This window comes from Ascidiella aspersa, chromosome 7 (genome assembly GCF_963924565.1).
Source record: "Ascidiella aspersa chromosome 7, kaAscAspe10.2, whole genome shotgun sequence".
Classification (NCBI taxonomy): Eukaryota; Metazoa; Chordata; class Ascidiacea; order Phlebobranchia; family Ascidiidae; genus Ascidiella; species Ascidiella aspersa.
The window spans coordinates 28540470-28563569 of NC_139453.1; the positions used below are offsets into that span (position 1 = coordinate 28540470).

At 36.6% G+C, this 23100-nt stretch overlaps 1 protein-coding gene across 1 annotated transcript; it reads right to left on the reverse strand.

The window, feature by feature from the left end:
* Positions 1-428: 428 nt before the first annotated feature.
* On the reverse strand, positions 429-13418 carry LOC146138808 (uncharacterized). The gene is made up of 12 exons (XM_083394696.1): positions 11791-13418; positions 10750-11119; positions 9111-9362; positions 8458-8660; positions 7705-7832; positions 7205-7325; positions 6151-6319; positions 4714-5047; positions 4407-4478; positions 2973-3116; positions 2206-2331; positions 429-1243 (listed from the first exon to the last, which is right to left on the reverse strand). The coding sequence occupies exons 1-12, from the start codon at positions 13416-13418 to the stop codon at positions 429-431; spliced, it is 4362 nt and encodes a 1453-aa protein (XP_083250822.1).
* Between the last annotated feature and the right edge of the window lie 9682 nt (positions 13419-23100).

Sequence of the window (23100 nt, forward strand, 5' to 3'; positions counted from 1 at the left end):
GGCAAGTAAATTAATTTTATTAATTTCTCTTGAATTAAACATAACGGTTAAAAACGCAATAAACTAATATCCAAAATTAAATTGGAGAAAGCAACAAAAAGAATAAAAATAAATATATGTAATAAACAAATAAATAAAAAATATTACGAAAATAAAAGTGAAAAAAACTACGAGAAACGTAGAATATTTAATCTTAACATAAAAAAATAGAACACTAAATATTATATAAAAAATCTAGTCAGCAAAAACGGACAAAATTGCTTCAGACAATATGTTACACAAGTTCAAATTTGATTTGTATGACGAATTTTTCAGATTTGGCGAAACCATACCCAACCGTGTGATTTACCGCAGTCAGCGACCCAAACAAAATCAAACGCCCACTTAATTTTAAAACGCGACTTTCCAGGGATCCAGCAAGTCCCGGATCACTCATCGCTGCTGTCTTCCTCTTCCTCAGCGGCATCAATCTCATCCCACTGTTTATCAGTGTCCTCAATAATCTTCTGTCCTCCAGTGATGAGGTCTTGAGCCCTTTCCAGCTCCGTCCAAGCGTCAATACCCCCCCTGTCCTCCATTTTGTTCGAGATAAAGTGGCCCAGGAGGGCAGTGGCCTTGGAACGGTTTCTGGTTCCAAAGGCTGCCTGTTGGGCCTTCGCGGCCGCCGCTTCCTTCTGGCCAGTGATGCGTAGAAGCCCGTCGGCGATGCTCATGGCCCCCTGCGCCCCTGCTACCGCGTCACCCGGACCCATTTTACCCCTTAAACCCCCACCCCTTGGCATTTTCATGCCGGGCATTTTTCCAAACTTTCCCATTTTGCCCATCTTACCCATTTTACCCATTTTTCCCATTTTGCCCATCTTACCCATTTTGCCCATCTTACCCATTTTACCCATCTTTCCCATTTTGCCCATCTTACCCATCTTGCCCATCTTACCCATTTTGCCCATCTTACCCATTTTGCCCATCTTACCCATTTTACCGAGTTTGCCTTTTTTACCCTTGCCACCCAGTCCCTTCATTTTCCCGACTTTCGGCATTTTCATTTTGCCTTTGAGCCCCTTTTTTCCGCCTTTCAGTTTCGGTGTCTTAACTTTCTTGCCCAGTTTCGGGGTTTTGACTTTCGAAAGACCCTTTCCGCCCTTCGCCTTTGCCACCTTGTTCATCTTCTGCGGTTTTTCCTTTTTCAGTTTGGCGCCTTTGGGCGTTTTGGGGGCTTTGCTGCCCTTTTCTTTGGAGAGACCTGTCAGGAGAGACCTGTCAAATCTGGTTAAACGCAAGTATAGGGATGGCTGATAATATCGAATAACTGCAGTGACGTAAACAAATCATTTTGAAATGACTCAAGTCCCAGTCAAGTCATTTGAAAAACAGAGTCAAAGTCTTTTGCGAATATAACGAGTCAAGTCCCAGGTCATCGGTTGTCCAAGTCAAGTCATTGTGAGAGCAAGTCAATTTCAAGTCATGTCAATAACATAAAAGAAAAACTATAAACTATTAAAAAAGTGGTAAACTCGTCTGATTATTATGGTCAAAAAACAGTAGTCAAGCCATATACCAACGTGGTAATTCAGAAAAGTTTGCACAATTTTGTTTAATTAAAATCGTGCTTTGGACGAAAAACGTGCTTTTCTGAAAACAGTTCTAAAATTATTTTTTCTGAAAACCCAAGCTCGAGCCTAAGCTAGGGTGTTACCGGCGCTCATTCTACACCATATTGATATAGGAATATTCAGCTACGATTTGCTACCTAATTAGACTTTTTTTTAACTTTAGTAATTTTTACAAAAGGTAAACGTTTCTTCTAGTTTTATCATACTTGCATAACACATGGAAAACTGTTTTCCTCTTAAGTTGCAATAGAAATTGTGAGAAATTAATTGGATACCTTATTTGGTTTTGTTGTTGCGAATTGGGGTAAAAAAACTATACATGGGTATTTTGTAAGACTTTTACACAAAAAGTTAAAACAAATACTTGAATTCATTCACTCAATACCTGGTGGACCTTTTTTTGATGTTTTATGTTTGTGTTGAGTATCAAGACCGAACAAATTTTTTTAAATTGGACCTAAAACATGGCCTTTCAATGAGCCACGAGCTTTTAAATATCGAAAGTGTAAAAATACACGCGTTAGAAATGGTATGATTGTTTATTTTTTCTTTTTTTTCTTTGAAGAATTTTTTGCCTTTTTCTCGCTTTTACCCTTTTTCGGTTTCGCCGGTTTCGCCTTTTTGCCTTCCTTCGGCTTTGCCTTCGAAGACTTCGCATCTTTTTTAGGTTTCGCATCTTTTTTTGGTTTCTTGTCATCCTTTTTCGGCTTAACCTTGTCTGCAACGTAAATGACCAAGATAACATTGCTTGTTTGTCATTGTGCCAGGGTTAAACTTTGCCAACAATTTAATCCAGTATTGTAATGTCTTATGTGCACTTAAGTCGATGTTGTCAAATGAATTGACTTTACTTAAGTCATTTCGATAAAATGACTTGAGTTGACTTAAGTATTTTAGGCAAATTACTTGATTTGGATTCAAGTCACCGATTCAAGACTTGAGTGTGACTTGACTTGGTTTGACTTGGACTTAAGTTATTTTACAAATGACTTGACTGTGACTAAGTTATTTTACAAATGACTTGGCTGTGACTAAGTTATTTTACAAATGACTTGACTGTGACTACGTTATTTTACAAATGACTTGACTGTGACTAAGTTATTTTACAAATGACTTGACTGTGACTAAGTTATTTTACAAACGTCTCGATTTAGACTTGAGTTATTTTACGAACGTCTTGACTAGGACTTAAATCATTTCAAATTGCCTTGTTTAAAACACTGCTTTAATTTAGTTTTAAAATAACATGTTTTGGGTGTGCTATTATAGCATAATAAAAAAGCACATTATAAATATCATTTAATTTTTATCCAGCTTCTAAGCGCTTTTTTGTTTAGTGGCCTACGCAAAATAACTTGCCATTTTTCGCTGACGCTTTTTTGTCCTTTTCCTTGTTTAAAGGTGCTGGTTTACCTTTTGCCTTCGGTTTTTCTACTACCTTGTTCTTTTCTACGTCTTTCTTTTCTGTCTTTTCTGTCTTTTCTGGCTTTACGTCTTTTTCACCTGACATTATCTCAATTTGTTTAACTCTCTTGAATTTGCACTGTGCTAATTTATCTTTTCACATATCTGGAAACTGTTCTAAACTGTCTTGGCACACCATAAAGGAACTTGGCACAGATCCAATAACCGATGCCAAGTTAAAGTATCGTTACTCGTCCGATACTAGGGTGGTATCGGTGCCGATCCGATACTAGGGTGGTATCGGTACTCGTCCGATACTAGGGTGGTATCGGTACTCGTCCGATACTAGGGTGGTATCGGTGCTCGTCCGATACTAGGGTGGTATCGGTGCTCGTCCGATACTAGGGTGGTATCGGTGCTCGTCCGATACTAGGGTGGTATCGGTACTCGTCCGATACTAGGGTGGTATCGGTACTCGTCCGATACTAGGGTGGTATCGGTGCTCGTCCGATACTAGGGTGGTATCGGTGGTCGTCCGATACTAGGGTGGTATCGGTGCTCGTCCGATACGAGGGTAGTATCGGTGCTCGTCCAATACTAGGGTGGTATCGGTGCTCGTCCGATACTAGGGTGGTATCGGTACTCGTCCGATACTAGGGTGGTATCGGTGCTCGTCCGATACTAGGGTGGTATCGGTACTCGTCCGATACTAGGGTGGTATCGGTGCTCGTCCGATACTAGGGTGGTATCGGTACTCGTCCGATACTAGGGTGGTATCGGTGATCCAATACTAAATTAATTTGTGCTTTTCAACCATGATTTGCGATCTAACGCAATAATTTTTCCTTAAAAGTTACATTTATCAAAAAAAAATATTAAGTAAACAAGGGGACATAGCTAAACGTTTACAACAAAAGCAGATTTTGGTCAAACAACCTGCAACACGTGAGCATTGCACGTTCCAATTTTTGCTTTTTTGAAAATAATAATGACGTCATTTAGTATCGGATTTGCGAAACCTTTTGCCCAAAATATCGGGTATCGGTATCGGAAATGTTGGTATTGGCATCCCTAGGGTGAATAATTTTTTTTTAAAGAATGTAAAAAAGTCCATGTCTGTTTTTAAACCAGGTAAGAAAACAGAACGGAGTATTTTTTTTTCAAAAATACTTCACCAACTACATTATAAAATAGGTTACAATTTACTTGAAATAGTAAAAAAACGATATTCCAAAAACAGGTAAATTCGAAATAATTTTGTTTTGTAAATATTTTGAAGCAGTTTGCATGAAACGCGTCAAAGAATCGTGTATAAAGATTCAAAAAATTACACGGTTTACGTTTGAAATAGTAGGCGATAATGATAAAATAAAAAGAATAAACTGTTACCTTTCTTTCCGGCTTTTCCTCCTTTCTTATCTTTTGCGGCGTCTTTTTTGCCACCCTTAGCCCCTTTTTCACCTGTGAAAAAAAGTTAAAATTTGAAAGATGCCTAGCTGAAAAATGTGCATCTGCTTAAAACTTAAATTTTTGTTTCTGGACGAATTTTGTTGTCCGCGTGTTTATACACTCTCGTGGCACATGTAGGCAATTGTTCAAAACAAAACCTTAAATTTCCGTAAAACAGCATTTTGATGCTCTACCTAAAACTTAACTGAACATAAAGTTCAAAATATTATAAAAAGAGAAAACTCGCCTTTGCCTTTTTCTTTTCCTTTATCTTTTGTCTTGCCGTTTTCATTCCCTTTCTCTTTTGTCTTGCCTTTTTCTTTCCCTTTCTCTTTTGTCTTGGCTTTCTCTTTTTCCTTTACTTTGTTCTTCGCTTTGTCTTTGTCTTTTGTTTTACCTTTTTCCTTACCTTTTGAACCTTTGTCTTTTTTATCCTTGTCCGTTTTGTTTTTATCCTTTTTACCTTTTCCTTTTTTATCCTTATCCTTTTTGTCTTTATTCTTTTTATCTTTTTTATCCTTGTCTTTTTTCTTTTTGTTTTTATCTTTTTTGTCCTTTTTCTTTTTTTTGTTACTTTCTTCCTAAAATCATAGAATTGCACTAAAAAATTAGTCTAAGTCAAACATAACCTAATTTTGGTGGGCAAAAAAATAAATTAAAAATTGCACAATTGTCCTCCACCATAGAATACAAACCGCAGGATAAAATAGAAAAATAAAATTTGCAAATTAAACCTTAAACCTTACGAAAACTACAAATGTATGTAAGGGTAGGCAGCAAGCATATCAAAAGACCATACAAAAGTTGGTAGCTTTTTGAACGTTTCAAATAAAGCTATTTATTCTTTTTTAGCAACAAAAATGATCGAAAACTTAAAATAAAAATCGTTCATGTTGGAAATGAATAATTAGTTATTCTAAACGTTCAAAATGCTACTAACTTTTGTATGGGATTTGATATTCTACTACGCCTTACTAAAACCTCCAACCATTATGCTCCAAAAAATACATAGGGGTATAGGGATTCTCACAATCGTACAGCCAAAATTACAGAGAAAGGGCAATAAAATACAGACAGGCACTAGTCATCCAGCGCACTAATGAAAATGTTCGGAAAAATCTAACTCCAAAATCATAGAAACACTGACATGCTAACTCGAACAACGTTAACAGTGTTTTAATGACTAAAGTCAATGACTTAGGTACTATTAGATCATAGGGTTTAAATGACTTAATTTGACTTAAGTCCTTTGTGCGAAATGACCTGACTTTAAGTCATTTGGAGATGTCAATGGACCGGACTGAAGTCTTTTGACATTTACTTGGGTAGAAATAATGTGTTTTTATTAGGCATTTTTTTGTCATTATTTTGTATCAATTTTTATAGTTTAACGTTTGAACAAGCTCTTAGAATAACTTGACTGGATCCTGACTTGGGCAACTGATGACTTAAACCGGGACTTAACATTTATTCTAAAATACTTTACTTGGCCGTAATAAGAATGTCAAAGCACGTATAGAAGTAGGTATTATTTTTAACTTTTCTAATAACTCTTATTCATTTTCAACATACTTGGACTCATTTACAAGTGACTTGATTATACGACACTGACTGAAAATCAAATAATAACTTTAACCGTAAATGCTATGAAGGCTAAAAATATAACTCAAATCCGATTTCCGACCTCTGAGTCAAACAAGTCCTCGACCTCATCCAGAAGACCCGTGTCGTCATCACCTGCTACGTCATCATAAGTAGGACTGTACACGTCATCGTAAACCGGCTCCTTTGCCTTCTTTTTCTTGTCTCGCGGCATCTTGGCGAACGGAGCGTCCTTGCGTTTTGGTTCCTTGCTAGATGCAAGAGAGGGGTGAAGATTAGGAAGCGGTTTTAGCATTAACGGGCAAAAGTCTAAAAATCAAAAAAAAGATCGGGGAAAAGTTTAAAAATCAAAAAAAAGATCGGGGAAAAGTCTAAAAATCAAAAAAAAGATCGGGGAAAAGTTTAAAAATCAAAAAAAAGATCGGGGAAAAGTTTAAAAATCAAAAAAAAGATCGGGGAAAAGTTTAAAAATCAAAAAAAAGATCGGGGAAAAGTTTAAAAATCAAAAAAAAGATCGGGGAAAAGTCTAAAAATCAAAAAAAGATCGGGCAAAAGTTTAAAAATCAAAAAAAAGATCGGGGAAAAGTTTTAAAAAAGAGAGATTATGCAAAGGTTTAAAAAAACAAAAAAATATTGCCCAAAAGTTAAAAAAAATGTAAAAAAAAAATAAAAATATTGGGAAAAAAAATATTAAATATTGCCCAACAAGTTAAAAAAATGTAAATAATATTGGAAAAGATTTAGAAAAAATGTAAAAAAAAATATTGGGAAACAAGTTAAAAAAATGTACAAAAAGAGATACGGTAAAGTTAAAACATAAAAAAAGCTTGGGTAAAAATTGAATAAATATTGGGCAAAAGTTACAATAAATATGTAATAAAAATTGAGAAAAAGTTTTATCAATATTGGGCAAAAGTTACAAAAATCTGCAAAAAAATTGTAATTCAAAAATAAATGAAAATCATAATTGTAGAAAATGCTGTAATTGACAAACATACTAAAGTTTCAACGAAATAACAAATTATTTAGGTTAATTAGGATTCAAAATATAAGTAGCACGCGTGATTAGCTTTTAACTCACGTGATTATCTTTAAAATCACGTGATTTTACTTTAAGTGATTGGCTTTTATCTCACGTGATTGGCTTAGGAGGAAGTTCATCTTCTTCTTCTTCCTCCTCCTCTTCACCCATCTCCATCATCATCATCATCTGTTTGTTAGGATCAGGTTCGTGGTGAATCTTGGTGTAACGACCTCCTGTGGCGATAAAAGACGAATGTCTGTAATTTCTTGAGGCAAATTATTGCTAGAATGTTGTTATGACTTAAGTCAGCGACTTGATAAATTAAATGAAAATTTCTTAAGTCATTTTTTTTCAAGTAACTTGACTTGACTTAAGTCTTTTGGACAAAATATTTTTTTGACTTAAAATCCTTGTGTCGGATAACTAAATTAGATGTTTTTGTTAAATTTTTTAATAAAATCGAGTAATTTATCTCAATTTTGGGTAATTTATCTCAAAGATAAAACGCATTGCTTGCTACAGATTCCGTTTTTCTAAATTTTTAGTCAAGATATTGCTAATTTTCACCGAGGATATCACTAAAGGCAACAACAACAAAAGTGTGATACCAACTTTCGCCAGAAGTCTCTTCATTCAAGGCACTCTCGAGCTGTTGAAAGAAGAGCTTTTGGCCAAAGTAAGGCTTGTTCAGTGTTCCCTTGTTGAGGGTTATATCCTCCAGGTAACACACGAACACGCTCCTACAAACAACATATGGAAAAAATAAGCTTTACATGATATGTCAGTATCCTGATGAAGACGTTCTGTATAGGACGTCGAAACGTTGATTGATTATATGATACTGCTGGATGAGCAACACACGGTTAAACATATGGAAGGTCCAGTTCCGCGCAAAACTTACGTCGCGCTAACGGTTTTCATTATGGTTTATACCTTGTTTTTAGCCGTGCAAGTTTTACAAATACCGTTATTACAGCCGAGCCAACTTGGGCTGAAATGTTATTACAAGGTTGCGATTTTTATTGTGGATTTTGCATTTGATTAATATTTGTAGTTGGAAATAGTAAATTCTTAATGCTGATTTACAAAAAAGTATAAAAATCCACAAAAAAGGAAAAGTATAACAAAATAAGTTAATGATGACAACAAAAAAATTACTAAAAATCTAAAAAAAATAAATGTAATTACTAAACCTGAGGTTCAAAAAATAAATAACCGATAAACGGTAAAAAGGGCCTTAAAAACAAAATTAAAATCATCTACAAAAACAGATTTCATTGTATAAAAGTTAAAATATATTCTTGAAGCCTGAAATAACCTGAAAACGTTAAAAAGCATCACGAAAAAACAACAAAATCATCTCACCCGACCGCTGCCTCAAACAGAGAGATAAAAACGTGCGAGATAAAGAAGGCAAGACCAGCTCCGACGGCCATGGGGTTGCCGTACATAAACACCCCGGTCTTGTCCTTTAGTATGAGGAAGCCCATCGGAAGGACGGTTAAGGTTACTGTGAGCTTGCCGAGAAATAGGGCGAAAGATGCGATGGTAGGAACTCCTTGCAGGTGCTATAGAAAAAAAATAGGTGTTTTTTGCAGTATTTTAGAATCATTGGCCAAAATTTGTGCCTAATAAGGGAAGGTAAAGTAGGTATCATTTTGAACGTTTCGAATATTTTTTTATATAAATTACGTAGTAAGACTATCAAAACCCATACAGAAGTAGGTATCATTTTGACTGTATGGGCTTTGATATTCTTAATACGTCTTACTACAACCTCCGACCATTATGCTTCAACGTAAACGATAAACGTTTTTTTTTTGTTTTTGTTAACATTGTGTTAATTAGGAATTTTCTTCCGTTGACACTTTTATGGAGAAAGTCTATGTTAAATTATTTTTGAAGGTTATTTTTAAGAAAAATCGCTAGTATTTTAACGTTTTAGCGGCAGAATTCTCGTATTCGATTAAGTAAAGATTTCATGAGAATCTACGCAATAACTTTATGTTGTAACCAACCTCGTGTTTTTGCAGCAGGTCTCGAATCGTTCTGCCTCCCTGCATGAACCAGTTGCTCCGCAGCGCCACCATGCCGAAGTTTAGGTCGCTGATGTAGATAAGCACGTTATCGAGGAACCAGAAACAAGGCGACAGCATGCGACTGACACCGCTCCACACCGCAACTGCAACGTAACCGTCCGGCTCTTTTTTGTGACGTTTGCCGCTTTTGCCACTTTTGCCGCTTTTGCCGCTTTTGCCGCTCTTGCGCCCCTAAAAATAATCAATTATTTTTTTATTGCGATTACATCTAAAACAGATCTATTACTATAGTCTAAAAAATAATGTTTTGGTGTTAAATAATTTTGTTCAAAAATAACTTTTATCAAAAAATAAAATTAATTCATTTTTAATCCCTTGCGATCTGCCGCCCTTGCGCCCCTAAAAAAATTATCAAAATTTCGTTTAATTTTTTATTTTATTCTTTTCATCTAAAACACGGGTTCTTAAACTGGGGTTCATGGACCCTTGGGGGTCCGTGAACTAATTTTAGGGGGTTAATGAAGGCCAAATTGAAATATTAGTGTATATTAAAGATGTAATCAACTTTTCAAAGAAAAGAGTTTAATTAAAAATAAAACGTTTTACCACTGAATGTATTCAGACTCAAGTTTACTTAAATCATCAGATTATTTTTGAAAGTCAACTTGTATTGTGACGTCAACGTATGACGTCATTATTGAAAATTTCTTGCCTTATCAGTTTCTTTTCGATTATATCTAAAAAAATCTATATTTATAGTCTAAAAAATAATATTTTGGTACAAAATGATTTTGGTCACAAATGCACTTCAAGAAATAACTTTTCATGAAAACAAAATAATTTTTCTTTTTAATTTTGACCTATAGAGTTTATTAAAAACAAAATATCAAATAATAAGAAACGAAAAACAAAATATATGCCTAAAGAAACAACTTTTCACAAAAAAAATTCAAGTTGATTAGACACAATATATATTTTTTTTTCACAAATATATAATTGCCTTTAAAACAAAATTATTTACTGTAAACAACACTATAACTTATAATTGAGATATATATATTTAACAAGCGATTTTTCACTTAAAAAAATAAATTTTAGACTGTATTTAAAAAAAATGTAAAAAGTGGTGAGTTAATTAAATAACTATTAAACGCAGACACATAACAAAGTTGTTTTGCGCAAGCAACCTACCTAAATCAGAAACACTTTATTTGCTAAGAAAGGCCAATTGCTACAAATCAATTACAAACGTTGGTATTAAACAAAAACTACCTAATGAAAAACAGTCATACCATATCAAATAACCCTTATCACACACAAAACACCAGAAACCAGACAAAAAACTAATTCTAAACAATCTCCACACCATGTTAACAGAATAGTGGAGCATTTTAACATCCAAATACCACAAATCTTACTCGACGCAGTCGGTTTGTTTCACTGAAGTCGGACTCGGGACTCGAGTAAGTCCACGTAACTACCCGAGTACCGAGTCCGACATGCGCATGCGCAGTCCCATATTTTAAAACTGATATTGCCGCAAAATGTAAAGTGGAATAGCATATGGTGGATATTTTCCAACATAAGCACCCTATAGTCTTTAAACCAATCAACTCACCTTGTTGACAGAATGGTATGGCAGTCCTTGTTCTGGGTCCTCGTAAGCCCCATAGGCCCCATAATCCCCTTCATACGGGTCTTCATCGAGCGGCTCCAATTCAACGTCTTCGGCCTTGGCGTAATAAACGTCTCCATACTCGCCGTATGCGCCCGAGTAGGCGCCGTACACTTGGTCATAGTCTTCGCCGTATTCCTCGTCTTCTGGTCCGGCAGACGGCGCCGGCCCGTCGTAGTAGGGGCTTTCCCCGCTGTAGGACCCCCCGTTTTCGCTCCCTGCTGCCCCCTGGTGCTTGTCCAGTGCGATAAGTTGTTCTTGCTGAAGGCGCTTGGCGCTTTCCGTGAAGGAAACAACGCGGGATTGGAGAAAGCTGGGAACAAAATTTGACGCGTTTGTGATTCCGATTTTTCACAGAACCATTTATCAGAATCTTGATAATGAATTTCAAGTCAAAAAAGGTCGATTAGATCGACATCATCTTGATTAAGACGTTTCGATACGAACTTGTATCATCTTCAGTTAATGTGACTGAGAAGTAATTCAAGCATTACTTATAAAAGTTGGACAAATAAAACGGTTTTCAAGAAATTTCCTTCTTTAAAGAAACACATTTCAAAAGTAGGTATTTGGTCCGAAAACGCTTAGGAAAATGTATTTAGTGAATAACACTCTAATATTACACTTGGTAATAAACAATTATATTAGTAGAAATACTTCAATGTTAAACCACATGTTTATTGATAATTAATACTAAAAAAAGTAAATAAGGACTATTAAAGCTAGACATTTTAAGTTTACTACTCTACGGGAAAATATATTATATAATTTAAACACTACATTAAAAAAAACTTATAGTTTTTCTTAAGAACGCTATCCAATACTAGGTTTAGTGTCCGCTATGCAATATTAGGCTTCACACTAAGCATTTATCAGAACAGCAAAAAAATTACGACGTTCAATAAACCAAACATTATACAAAAAAAACTAACCAATATAAAAACGTAATTGCTTTAACAAAAAGCGTTCACCTAATAACCTTACCCAAGCGGTGCTCTAATGGGGCCGAAATAACCTGCCATAAAGGAACCAGCCATTGCTGAACCGAGATGTCGACGCAGTAGACGCGAACTGGCAAGCCGCATTGGCCTGTAAGCTTCTTCCTTGTCGATTGTAAAGTACCAGTTGGCCACTGACTGGCTTACTATTAGATGCTGGCAGGCTAGAATGAAGTTGGTAATCCATAGCATGGCTAGCACCTCAAACACCAGCACCCACGTAATGTAGCTTGTGTTTGGGACGAACGTAGCACGCCGTAGAAATCCAACATCTTCAATCAGTAAGTCGGGCAGGAAAATTGCGCTTAGCTGCTTAACTGTGAGCATCCAAAGACTGAAAGCCACGATAAAAGCGCATAGGCTTAGAACGGGCAGGAGGTAGACAAACTTGAGGTCTACTAAGCACGTGGTTGCCTGGTCGAACAGCACAGCACACGTCTCCATGTTACGCCGGCCGACGCCTACGCAAATAAACGAGAAGAGTATGACCACGATGGTGCTGTAAATTGCGGCGTCGCGGAACACTATGGAGTAGCCGAGCTGGGGCGCTACAGCGTCTTCTGCGGCTCTAGCCATACGCGGGAATAACAACATGGCCGCGTTTTTTAAGGTGTCCTGGTAAGACTGTTCTTGTGGCGTTTGCGGTCGCCCAATCCTGCCCTGTACACCAGCGTCTGTTGCGCTAATGAGCGAGTATAGGTACCACATATACCCGGTAGCCGCTGTACCTGCCACAAAGAAAGTGGCGAAACTGTACCAGCAAAGAGCGTCCGAAGCCCCGTGTGTTACTATAACGAACACAATAGTAAAGCCTAGCGCTATTAGAGCTATCCAAGTCAGCTGGGCTGCGCAGATTTCGCAGTCGTGCACGAGGTTGTGCACCCAGTGCTGACCGTACAGATTCAGCAAGGCGTTCTGCTGTTGTATCGAGAGGCCGCTTGTTATTTGAGTGGGTACACAACGGTTGTTTTCCGTTGAAAAGGTCACCTCTTGACCAGGGAAACCGCTGTTGCAAATGCCGATGTTAATACTCATCTCGTATTTTGCGAACTTTGTCATAAAGTCCATACAGTTGAAAACGTCGCTGACCAGCGGACAAGCCTTTACGCAAATCGGTGTCGCTTTGACCTGGCTGTCTGCGCTAATCCCCTGCGGATTGGTCATAAACTGGGAAATGAGTACTTTGGGGTAAAGGGTCATGTTGACCCCGGATAAATCGACGCCCGCTGTGGCCACGTTGGCCTGGCCGCAAACGTTGGCCCACGAATCAACCCCATTTATGTAGACTTCTGGCCGGCCGTACACCATTCCGACGTTCATTGCGACGCACATGCCGATAAAGGTGGACAGAAAGACGAATATGGCCGGTAGGTCGGTGATCTTTCTGCCCACGGCGACTGGCAAATGAAAGTCCTTATAATCAGGGTCTTCTTCTGAGGCAAAAACCGTTAAAAAGTTCAAGTAACAGCCGTTCCAGCCTTGACCGCAGGTGCAAATTTTGGTAATGACGTCCCTAATAGCCGTCATGGTCTCCACACCGCACGCCACCGCCTGGCAACAGTATCCACACACTTGGAGGCATTTTAATCCGCCCCTAGCAGCTACAGCCGCCATAATTTAAGCCTGCTGACAGCAAAAACGCACAATTGTCCACTTAACTGCTGCAGCAACCTTTGCAGGAGCGTAACAATTGACCATTGTGTCGAAATAAAAGCGACGTTCAAGTCAGTCAATTATTTTTATTTGTTAAGGGTGAAATGAAATGTTGGTTTTCGACAAGTTTATAAATGCCTTCATTTGCAAAATGATAATTTCAACAAAAATCCATATTATTAAATAACCCAATAATGCTTATTTGAATGAAAAGGACAAATACATTGTAAAAAAACGTTTAGAGTACCGGTATTGAAGTCCTTGCTTATCGTTCACAATTTAAAAAACAGAACTTTACTTTTGAAAGAGTTCTTTAAACAATATTTGCATTGAAAGCGTTAAGCTATTTACCATCACAGCACTAGATATTTTATTGTCATTTATCCAGTTAGAATAAAAACCTTAGAGACTGAAAATGCAGTTGGACAAATTAGCATTTTTGGTAAAGTAGAATTGGAGCCCACAAGCAATTCACAAATTAGATTACAATTAGAAATAGCTTCATTTTGCTTTAATTGATTAAATTAGAACACTAAAATGTTAAGTTGACTAAGTCTGGCAAGTGCATCAATGTCTGTTTTTCATACTTTTAATGTTTTTACGCGTAAAATACAAAAATTACAAAATATTTAAGAATTTATTTGTGAGCCAAGTTCGAAGCTAAAAACTTTACGTCACTAGTTTGTGAGTTGTTGTTTTGGCGTGTTGCAATATCCCACAAAAAATAAAGATCATTTATGCGGAAGTGGTATCGTTTCCACGCCCCCTCAATCGAAACCCTGAGTGAAAGCGATAACATCTACGATTTGAAGTCTCGTGTCCTTAAAAGATCATTTGTGTCCGCGACTAAAATGACAGTGCATGGCACCTACACAATGAAAACCAATTTCTCGATATCGTTGGCTAAGTCAGTGGTCGGCAAACTGTGGGCCGCACAGCCATTTTTAGTGGGCCGCAAGTTGCTTTTGAATAGCTTAGTGTTATCATGTACTTGTGGGCCGCGTGATAGCTGTACATTCATTGAACTTTAGTTTAAAAGTTGGTGTGGCTAAGAATATTGTCTCAGCGTGGTTTAGACCCACGTGGCAAATGTGGTCCTTACAGCCTGTTGAACTAATTGTTTTACCAACTTTAACTACATGTTAGCGCAATTTTTTTGGCGATTCGCGCGTTTATTCTTCGTTTTATGCTATGTTTAATATTATGACACGGCAGTGTTTTGGCCATTGAGGCGCCGTGTAATGTTTCCCATTAAAAAAATATCCCGAATCCGCCACTGTTTTCGTAGTTGTTTTACGTAGTGGGCCTTCAATAGCTCTGAAAAGAGTACTTTGGGCCGCGACAAAAAAAGTTTGCCGTCCACGGCCTCGGGTGGTTTTGCTTTCACCTTCCACTTGAAGTTGTTTTTACCGGTGACTTTAGGCGCAAAAATCAGAGGAATTTACCTGAAATATATGCAAGGGTCTTGAACTTTGTCGCATTTCAGTTCTGTAAAGCTTTAGGTCAAAATCAAAACCCATCGAAATTAACATCCACTGAAAAGAATTGTTTTGCTGCACGTAAGTTTTGTTTCTTTAACCTTTAGCATGGTAATATTTTGCCGATAGGTGTTGACTAATTTGGCGAAAGTGTTTATTGAAATAAAGGTAGTTTTGGCATTTTAACGCGCTGGACGTTATACCAACCCATATAAAGCGAAATTGGCTTGTTTTAAATAGCATAGTTGCTTAGAGAAAAATGCTTTGTTACCTTTTACGGTCGTACTTTATGTAGGATTTTAAAATAATAGTTGGTTAATGACCAATATAATTTTAAATCAAGCTTTAAGACGAAGTCCATTAACAGTCAATCTAGTGACTTGTTCTGCCGCGCGTATTTTTTTCTGTTTCTTTACCGTGTTAAAAATTGCCAAGTGGCGTACTTTAATTTAGCGGCTGTACAATTTATTAAAATAAAAGTATATTTTATAAATAGGACACAATTGGTAACTTTAAAATTGGCTGGTTTACAATATAAAAATTATGTATAATTTGATTTAATTTGATTTTTTGGTCCCACTTAAACTTTAAACTATTAATTGGTTGAATATAATGTTTTACAAATTTTATTAGCATAACAACCAAAGTGGGTCGTAAAAAACAAAGTGTACAACCAAAGTGGTGGTCGTTTTATCGATTAGCTGGTTATTGTCAGTTTTGACCAAAGTGCACTTAAGGCAAGCAATTGACTTTATAGGCTGGAATGTAATGTGATTAAAAATAAATACTTCGTTGGGTTTACGTTGCTCGTCTGGCTTGCAAACCTACACCAGACTACAAACCTTGTGTATAGCAAGAAAAATGTGGAATAACAAGGTTGTGGAAAGTCAGTGTGCTAGCAAAAAGCTGTACTGAGCCCGATTTTATTGCTTATAAGCAACAAGGCAAATTTACAGGGATTTTGTTGTGTGCTATTTGTTATACTGCGTTAGCATAAGGACTGTAGTATAGGCTTTCATATTCACATATATTGTTATATAGCTTTATTTGACAGCAGTCGTATTTACCGTTTTAAAGAGTAAATATCGAAATATCTTATTCAGTATTTTATAGTAATTGTATAGGCCCGCCATATTTTCATCGACTAAAAAGAGGGCAATTTCGCCCATAAAGAGGACAAAAATAGAATGCCAACATAGTTTAACTTTAAAAGAAGAATTCGCCTATTTTTCAAAATGACGTGAAATTGCCAATTATCTATTTTTCTCAGCTTTATGGGCGAAATTGTCCTCACTAGGCAAAAACGCGGCAAACTTTTTTGGCAATTCCCTTATTTTTATCACAACGACGTCACTTGAAGTTGACTTGCTCTAATTATTATGACCGGGACTTGACTTGCGCAACTAATGACTTGGACTATGACTTGACTTGTTATTCATTCAAAAAGACTTGACTTAAAAACAAGTTATTTTACAAATGATTTTACTGGGACTTAGGTCATTCCAAAATGATTTGTTTACAACACTTTGTTTACAACCGACTCGATAGCCATTTTGTGGTTCTTCGTTGATCCTTTGCTGCTGCGTTAGCATTCCAGCAACATAAGACAGTGTATTTTTTTTTTCGAGTAGCCACAATCATGAGCAAGCTCTTCGTCGGCAACCTTTCACTGGAAGTCACCGAGATCCAAGTGAGGGAAGTTTTCGAACCGCACGGTGAAATCCGCGAGGTGACGCTAGTGCTCGACCGCAGAACGAGGAAGCCCCGCGGTTTTGCCTTCGTGACCTTTGCCCTAGATTCGCACGCGAGTGAAGCGATGAGAAGTATGCACGGTGCTGTTTGCTATGGGCGGGAGATTGAGGTTAAGCTAGCGTTGGATGATGATGATGGAAATAAAGATGAAGACAATCAACGTAGAAGAAGAGGACATAGAGGCCGTGGTGGCGACGAACAAGGTTAGGTTTAACACAACTTCTGTTGCGACGAACTTTTGTTCCAGCTTAACGGCCAGTCGCTGACCTTTTGTCCGCAAAAACTAAACTAGAAAACTTAATTTATTGCAGAAAGGCCGCGTGGCGCAAATGCCAACGCTGGCTCTTTCTCGAGCGAATGCAGCCAACGCGAAGGCTAGCTTGCTTGCTCCTAAAAAATATGTCCATCCCACACCACAACTAAAACGAGACAGTCCTCGTTCTTTCTAGCGGTTTGCATCACAAACGAAGGAATGTCCCTCTGGGTCTAAACCAAAGGTGTAAAACAATGAGTGATTACTAGTTAAAAAATAAGGTGAAGCGGCAAGAAACGAAATAAGACAAAGTGAATTGCAGTGAAGCAAAGCAAATGAAAGTAAATAAAAAACAAGCAACACATACAAAACGAATAGAATATTCTGGGTGCGCTTGGCATCCGACAGGCTGTTAAGTAGGGATCCTACAGTTTGGCGTAACACTTTTTAAATTCAAATTTCAGTCCCGATATACTTGAGGTTTAAAAATGTTTTTTAATGCATGTTTATTTTGCAGAAGATGGTGAAAGTGGTGGTTTAGGAACAGGACGTCGAATGCGTGGAGGCCGTTAGAAACACAAAAGCCTATGTTGTACATAACCACGATGGAAAGAAATCGAAGATGGAATCCAGGAGTTCGAGCAGCATTGCTTATAGCTATCCTACAAGGAATAACATCATAGGATACTTCAGTTGACAACATTCAAAATGTTTCACACTCATTAGAACTTGTTTTCATCCTAACAGTTGTAATTCTAATTTGGAAATCTGAACATCCGAATGTGAAAAAGCTATTTTCTAATTGTGTAATAATTTGCTGATAACTGTACAGTGTACACTCAGATTTAAAAGTAGCAGCAAAAAAGTGCCCCATTGCACATCCTACAAACGCTCCACTTAACTGCAGTGTTTGAATTCTTAGCTGAGAGCAAGCTTCCCCAAAATGAGCAATGCTACTAAACTTACCCCAAACTACATAAATAAACCACTAATATTTCCGGTCGCTTGGCCAGATTAGCATGTTTATACTGTACAACAATATACGAAACTGCAATAACACATAAATGATTCTCCATGTGCGAAAACATTTTTTTTATCAAAAAGGTAGAAAGTAGATTTAAATCTTACAGAATCCAAAATATCTTTCGACAGCTTTGAGAATCAGAAATGACAGTCAAAAGTCGCATCGTTTTTTGTGGTTTCATTTCCAATGTGGCTTCCTTATGTGGTGATATTTACTTGTGTAGAGAAACGACGCATGTCTGTTTGTGCTTGTAATTATAGCGTGTTCGCCTGGTAAAGTGTTAAATATTTCACCTAGATACTCATTTCCTTTCGTGGCTGTTCTGGCAAATCTAGCCGACATTCGACTCAGTTAATCTCCATCGCAGTCGCTCTTGTGCTATAGTGTCACGCTGCTGTTGGATTAAAGACTACAGTGAACGATGCGCTCCTTACTGGCAACACGTGTTTTTACTGCGCTGTAAGCTCTTTTATTGAAAGCGAGCTATGCTAAATTATGTGAATGTACAAAAAATCTATAAGCGACCTGACAGTATGCAGTTTGAAATGCTATGACAGTTTGTTTAGATTCGATTTAGTTGAGTTCAGATAGCACGGTGGTCATGTCTAACCTGTTGAAATATACACTTGCGACATTGGCCATTTGAAGTGAATTTTTTTTTTCATTCTGAAAAAATCTTAAATATCACTATGGTTTGGTAAATAAATAAAAATAACTTCGCCTTTTCTCGTTTTTAAATGTGCTGTTGCTGCCGGGCATTGTATCAATTTAAAAATTGTTTTTCCAACATTGAATGTTTTTAGCTTTTGCAATACCTCTTCTTATTTATAGAATAAAAACACATTTCTGTAAACAGTTTGTCTGTGATGTAATGCCTAAAATTTTGCAGGAACCTTGTTGAAAGGCCTTGGGCATTTTCGAAAGCCAACTAAATGTACTACTTTTTAGAAAACAACTAGCATGTTAGGCTTCGCCTTTATTTAGATGAATGGTCTTTTAAGAGCGTAATTTTCGAAAAAATAACAAACAGAGTGCCATTTTCTTTAATTTGGTGCAATTTTGTAGTGCCTGTATAACGTATAGCCTTACGAATGATTTCATTCAAGGATTTTTAGAAGTCAAAATGGCCTAGCCAAAACGACAAAGGATATGTTAACTGTGAGTAACTACTACATATTTTCAATACACTTCCAAATATTTTTTGGATACATAGTAAACACATTTGGCACCAAGCATACAGTGCGAATATTCTTTAGTCTGAATAAGCTTGTTTGACATTGACAAATGCCGTAAGTATTTTGGTTGAAATAAAATGTTTTAATGAAGCATTTTTTGGAAAGCTTGGTTATCTATCATAATTTTCGCACATGAAACAATTTGCTTTCTACATATTGCGTTTGTGTTATCTTTAGTTGAAGTTATTGCCCATAACCCAGACTTGGACAACTAGATAATTCTAGTTTTCTAATTCATTGAATTAGAGCAAAATGCGGCTAATTCTAATCTAATTTGTGAATTGCTTGTTTTCTCTAATTCTAGTTCTAATCTAATTTGGATTTTACCAAAAATGCTACTTTGTCCAACGGCATTTTTAGTCTCTCAGTTCAAAAACAGAATTTCAATTAAAATTTTCTGGTTTGAACGACTTGTATGTAATTTTTACAGGCTAAAAAGCATAAAAATTAGCACACACATCTTTACCATTCACGTTCTTATATGAATAAATTGCGATTAAATCAAATTGGTTGTAAAAACTAAATGTGATTCCAGTTGAAATTTGATTTTTTAGGAATTCGGTAATTCTAATCCAATTTGAAAAAACTTAAAACGATCTAATTTTAATTCTAATCTAATTTGGAAAAACCTAGTTGTCCAAGTCTGCCATAACCTAAAAAGATTAAATTTTAATAGTATAACGTTCACTTTGTTGAATGTGACTCGATTTAAGGTAACCTGCTTTAAAAATGACTGGGACTTGACTTGGGCAACTGATGACTTGGGAGTCATTTCTTTTAACTGACTTGACTGGGGCCTAATTTAAAATGAACTTGTTTAGAACACAGACAATCTGATTGTAAGGTATATCTCCACCAACACCACGTTTCAGCAAGGAGCAAGGCGCCCAAATTGGTTTGCGACAAAATTTATTGCCGCAAAAAAGGTACGAAATCACGTGTGAGCGTTTGTTAGTATAAAAAACGTTAGTAGCACGAAGACGGGGAAAAACAACGGGTAAAGAACGAACGGGTTGCGAATGAGAAAGCTAATGGTATATAGATAGATAGATGCCATTTAGAGATGGTAGGGAGAAAAAACTTGTATTATAGTCGCAAAGAAATGATGACGGAGTAAAAATAGCGAGAAAAAACGGGCGCGCGAACAGCATGGTGAAAAAAAAAGAGAGAGTTTAGGAAAAAGCGAGCAAAGCTTTTGTATTTACAGAAGGCTAGAGAAAAAATGGTGTTGAAAAACAACACGAAACAACAAGTGGTGAAGCGTTCAAGGGATTAAAAGTTGAATTTTTTGATGATGTTTTGTTTGTATAACGTTTAAACGCTCTTTTTTGAAAGCCTGAAATGAGTACAGTCAAAAGTTTCGATTTTTTTACAGAAAAAGTCGACTTTGACTCTTAAATTCATTTCTCAATACGATACGAAAACGCTTTAAAATGGTTTTAGTTTGGTAGATTAAATATCAAAACCAACACAGAAGTAGGCAGAATTTTGCGAAACGGATAAAGTTATTCGAAACGTTCAGAAAATGCTACCTACTTCTGTATGAGCTTCCATATATTAATTGTACGTTGAGTACAAGTTTCAGCCATTACACCGCAAAAGTTACCAGTTTTGATATTGGTTTTATATTACACCAAAAGGCTGCTATTTCCAATAGATTACGGCTGAACTTACTGAACCGATTCGGCAATATAATACATTGTAAAGCGATTTTTAGCGTTTCCGTAAAAAGGACGTCCAAAACGAACGCGAAGTCGAGATTCAAAGCCCCATACAGGTGCTTAACGACTGGGCAAAATCGCAAACATTGGTAAAAGACTTTGGACGAATAATAAGCAGCGGAAATTAACACGAAAAAGTTTTAAGGGTTCAAAGATTTGCTACGACGACAGAACACTCCAAAGCACACGTAATTTCGTCAGGCGACAGGTTTTTACGTGATCAGGGCTCTTACAAGGAAAACTGACACTAACGTGATCTATTCGGGTTTCATTTCATATTCCTTTTAAACCGGTTATTTTTTACGAAAAAAAATAGGCTGACAATATAGAAACCGACTGTGTGTTTTTGTAACATGTCAAAAGAGCATTTTTACAAAAAATCGCGGTTTAACCAACGTTTTTCGGGGTGAAATAATCCAAATTTTTCGTCTTTGGGTCGACAATTGTTTGGGTGTGGACAAAACAGGCATTGCGTCGATTGTTGAAAAAAAATAAAATAGACTTTAAATTTCGAAAAAAAACAGACTTCAAACTTTGGTAGGCGATGTAGTACAATTGGTAGCACTGTTATTTCCTTCAATACAGGGCAACCTTTTAGTAGAATGGCACTGAACGCTTAGAGAGTTCATTTTGGCATAGCACCCCGAATTGCGCACAAAACACGTCACGTGTGATGACGTCACACACGGGATAGCTGTCGTGACGTGGAGAAATTGGATTGCAGTGTCGCGTAATGTGAACGACTTGGCAGTGTAAGGGAAAGAACAACGGGTTTTATGCGTCGCAAAACTTTAGCGATTTTTTGGCAGTATGGGTATGTTTTTTGTAACATATGTGCTATGGTTTAATTTCAATTGAAATTTTAACTTCGATAAAAGTTTTTTAAATACAACATGGACCTTCAAAAATGATTTTATGAATTGAAACACTTTCAGGCTTTTCGTAAGATACGGTCGCATTAAAAAGGCTGAAAAATACCAATTGCAAGATCTAGGTATCATTGGCGCTTTAAGGATTTTTTAGTTGCAGACAAAAAAAAAAAACTTTAATAGTTAACGATTAAGCATTACTAAACAGTGAAATAGTTTGTAAATGGCTAATTTTGTTAAAATAAAGGTAACGAAAAATTACTATTAAATATTCTCTGGCTCTTGTAAAAAAAAAATGCAAAATTTTGTCCAAATGTAAAACCATTTTAATCATATTTGCAGAGGTGACAATTTTCTTTTTTGAGATAAAAAATATTATTGGGGTTATTATCCGAAGGTTCTAGAGAGAAACTCTGTGAAAAACAATGCATCTTATAGAACGGGGGCATGCGATGAAATTACAACAAGCGACGAAGTAAAACCTACAATTTTTAACACGATAAATGAACAACTATAAATTAGTCAAGTTTGTCAACGCAGTCGTTTTGTTTTCAGTGGTCCTAGATTTCCAGGGCATTTCTTACAGACAACCACAATTTATAGTGTTATGTTGCAAAAAAATTCGTAACAATTGCAAAACATGCAATACTAGGCCTACATTTAGCAATGAAAAGCGTTGCTAACAGCTGTAGAGTTTCTTAAATGCATGTAGATTTAGAACTAACAAAATCGCAGCGAATAAAAAATGTAGGAAAAGTCGATCTTATCGAAAACGAGCCATAAATCATTAAATTTGAGTACCACAAAATATAGCTACTCCACTGTAGCTTGTGTGATTTTGTGAAAAAATAGATCCTACAGTTGCGTATCAGACTTACGATAAACACCAGTACCGGACAGGAAACGATACTAGCGAAATTTATAGATCGCCTTCGCATATCGGATGCCCGTACGTATGAACAACGTTTGTTAGTAAATAAATGGTAAGTTTTCGAAGAATTGCGAAAAAAGAGCAGGCCTTGCCAATAATTTGAACGCCGAATGAATGCAAAAGCTCATACAGAACGAGACCTTAACAAAATGCCATCTAATTCTGTTTGAGCTTTGATTTTCGTTCAACGTTTAACTACAACTTCCAGTCAATATGCTGCGAGAAAAAAGAGTGTTCTGCGGTGCCGACTTTAGCAAACCGATTTTTGGCAGTGGGTGTAACTTTTTTCAATATATATAATCTATGGTTTAATTTGAATTAAAATTTTAACTTATGATCCTAACGAGAAGCTTAAAAATTGTTTTCTTACGAATTGAAAC

Excerpts from the sequence above, each read along its gene's own strand:
- LOC146138808 (XM_083394696.1), bottom strand. The coding sequence starts at position 13,418 with ATGGCGGCTGTAGCTGCTAGGGGCGGATTAAAATGCCTCCAAGTGTGT. Across the intron at positions 9,363-10,749 it reads CATACCATTCTGTCAACAAG|GGGCGCAAGAGCGGCAAAAG; the intron begins GTGAGTTGATTG and ends GATTATTTTTAG. Across the intron at positions 8,661-9,110 it reads ACCTGCTGCAAAAACACGAG|CACCTGCAAGGAGTTCCTAC; the intron begins GTTGGTTACAAC and ends TTTTTTCTATAG.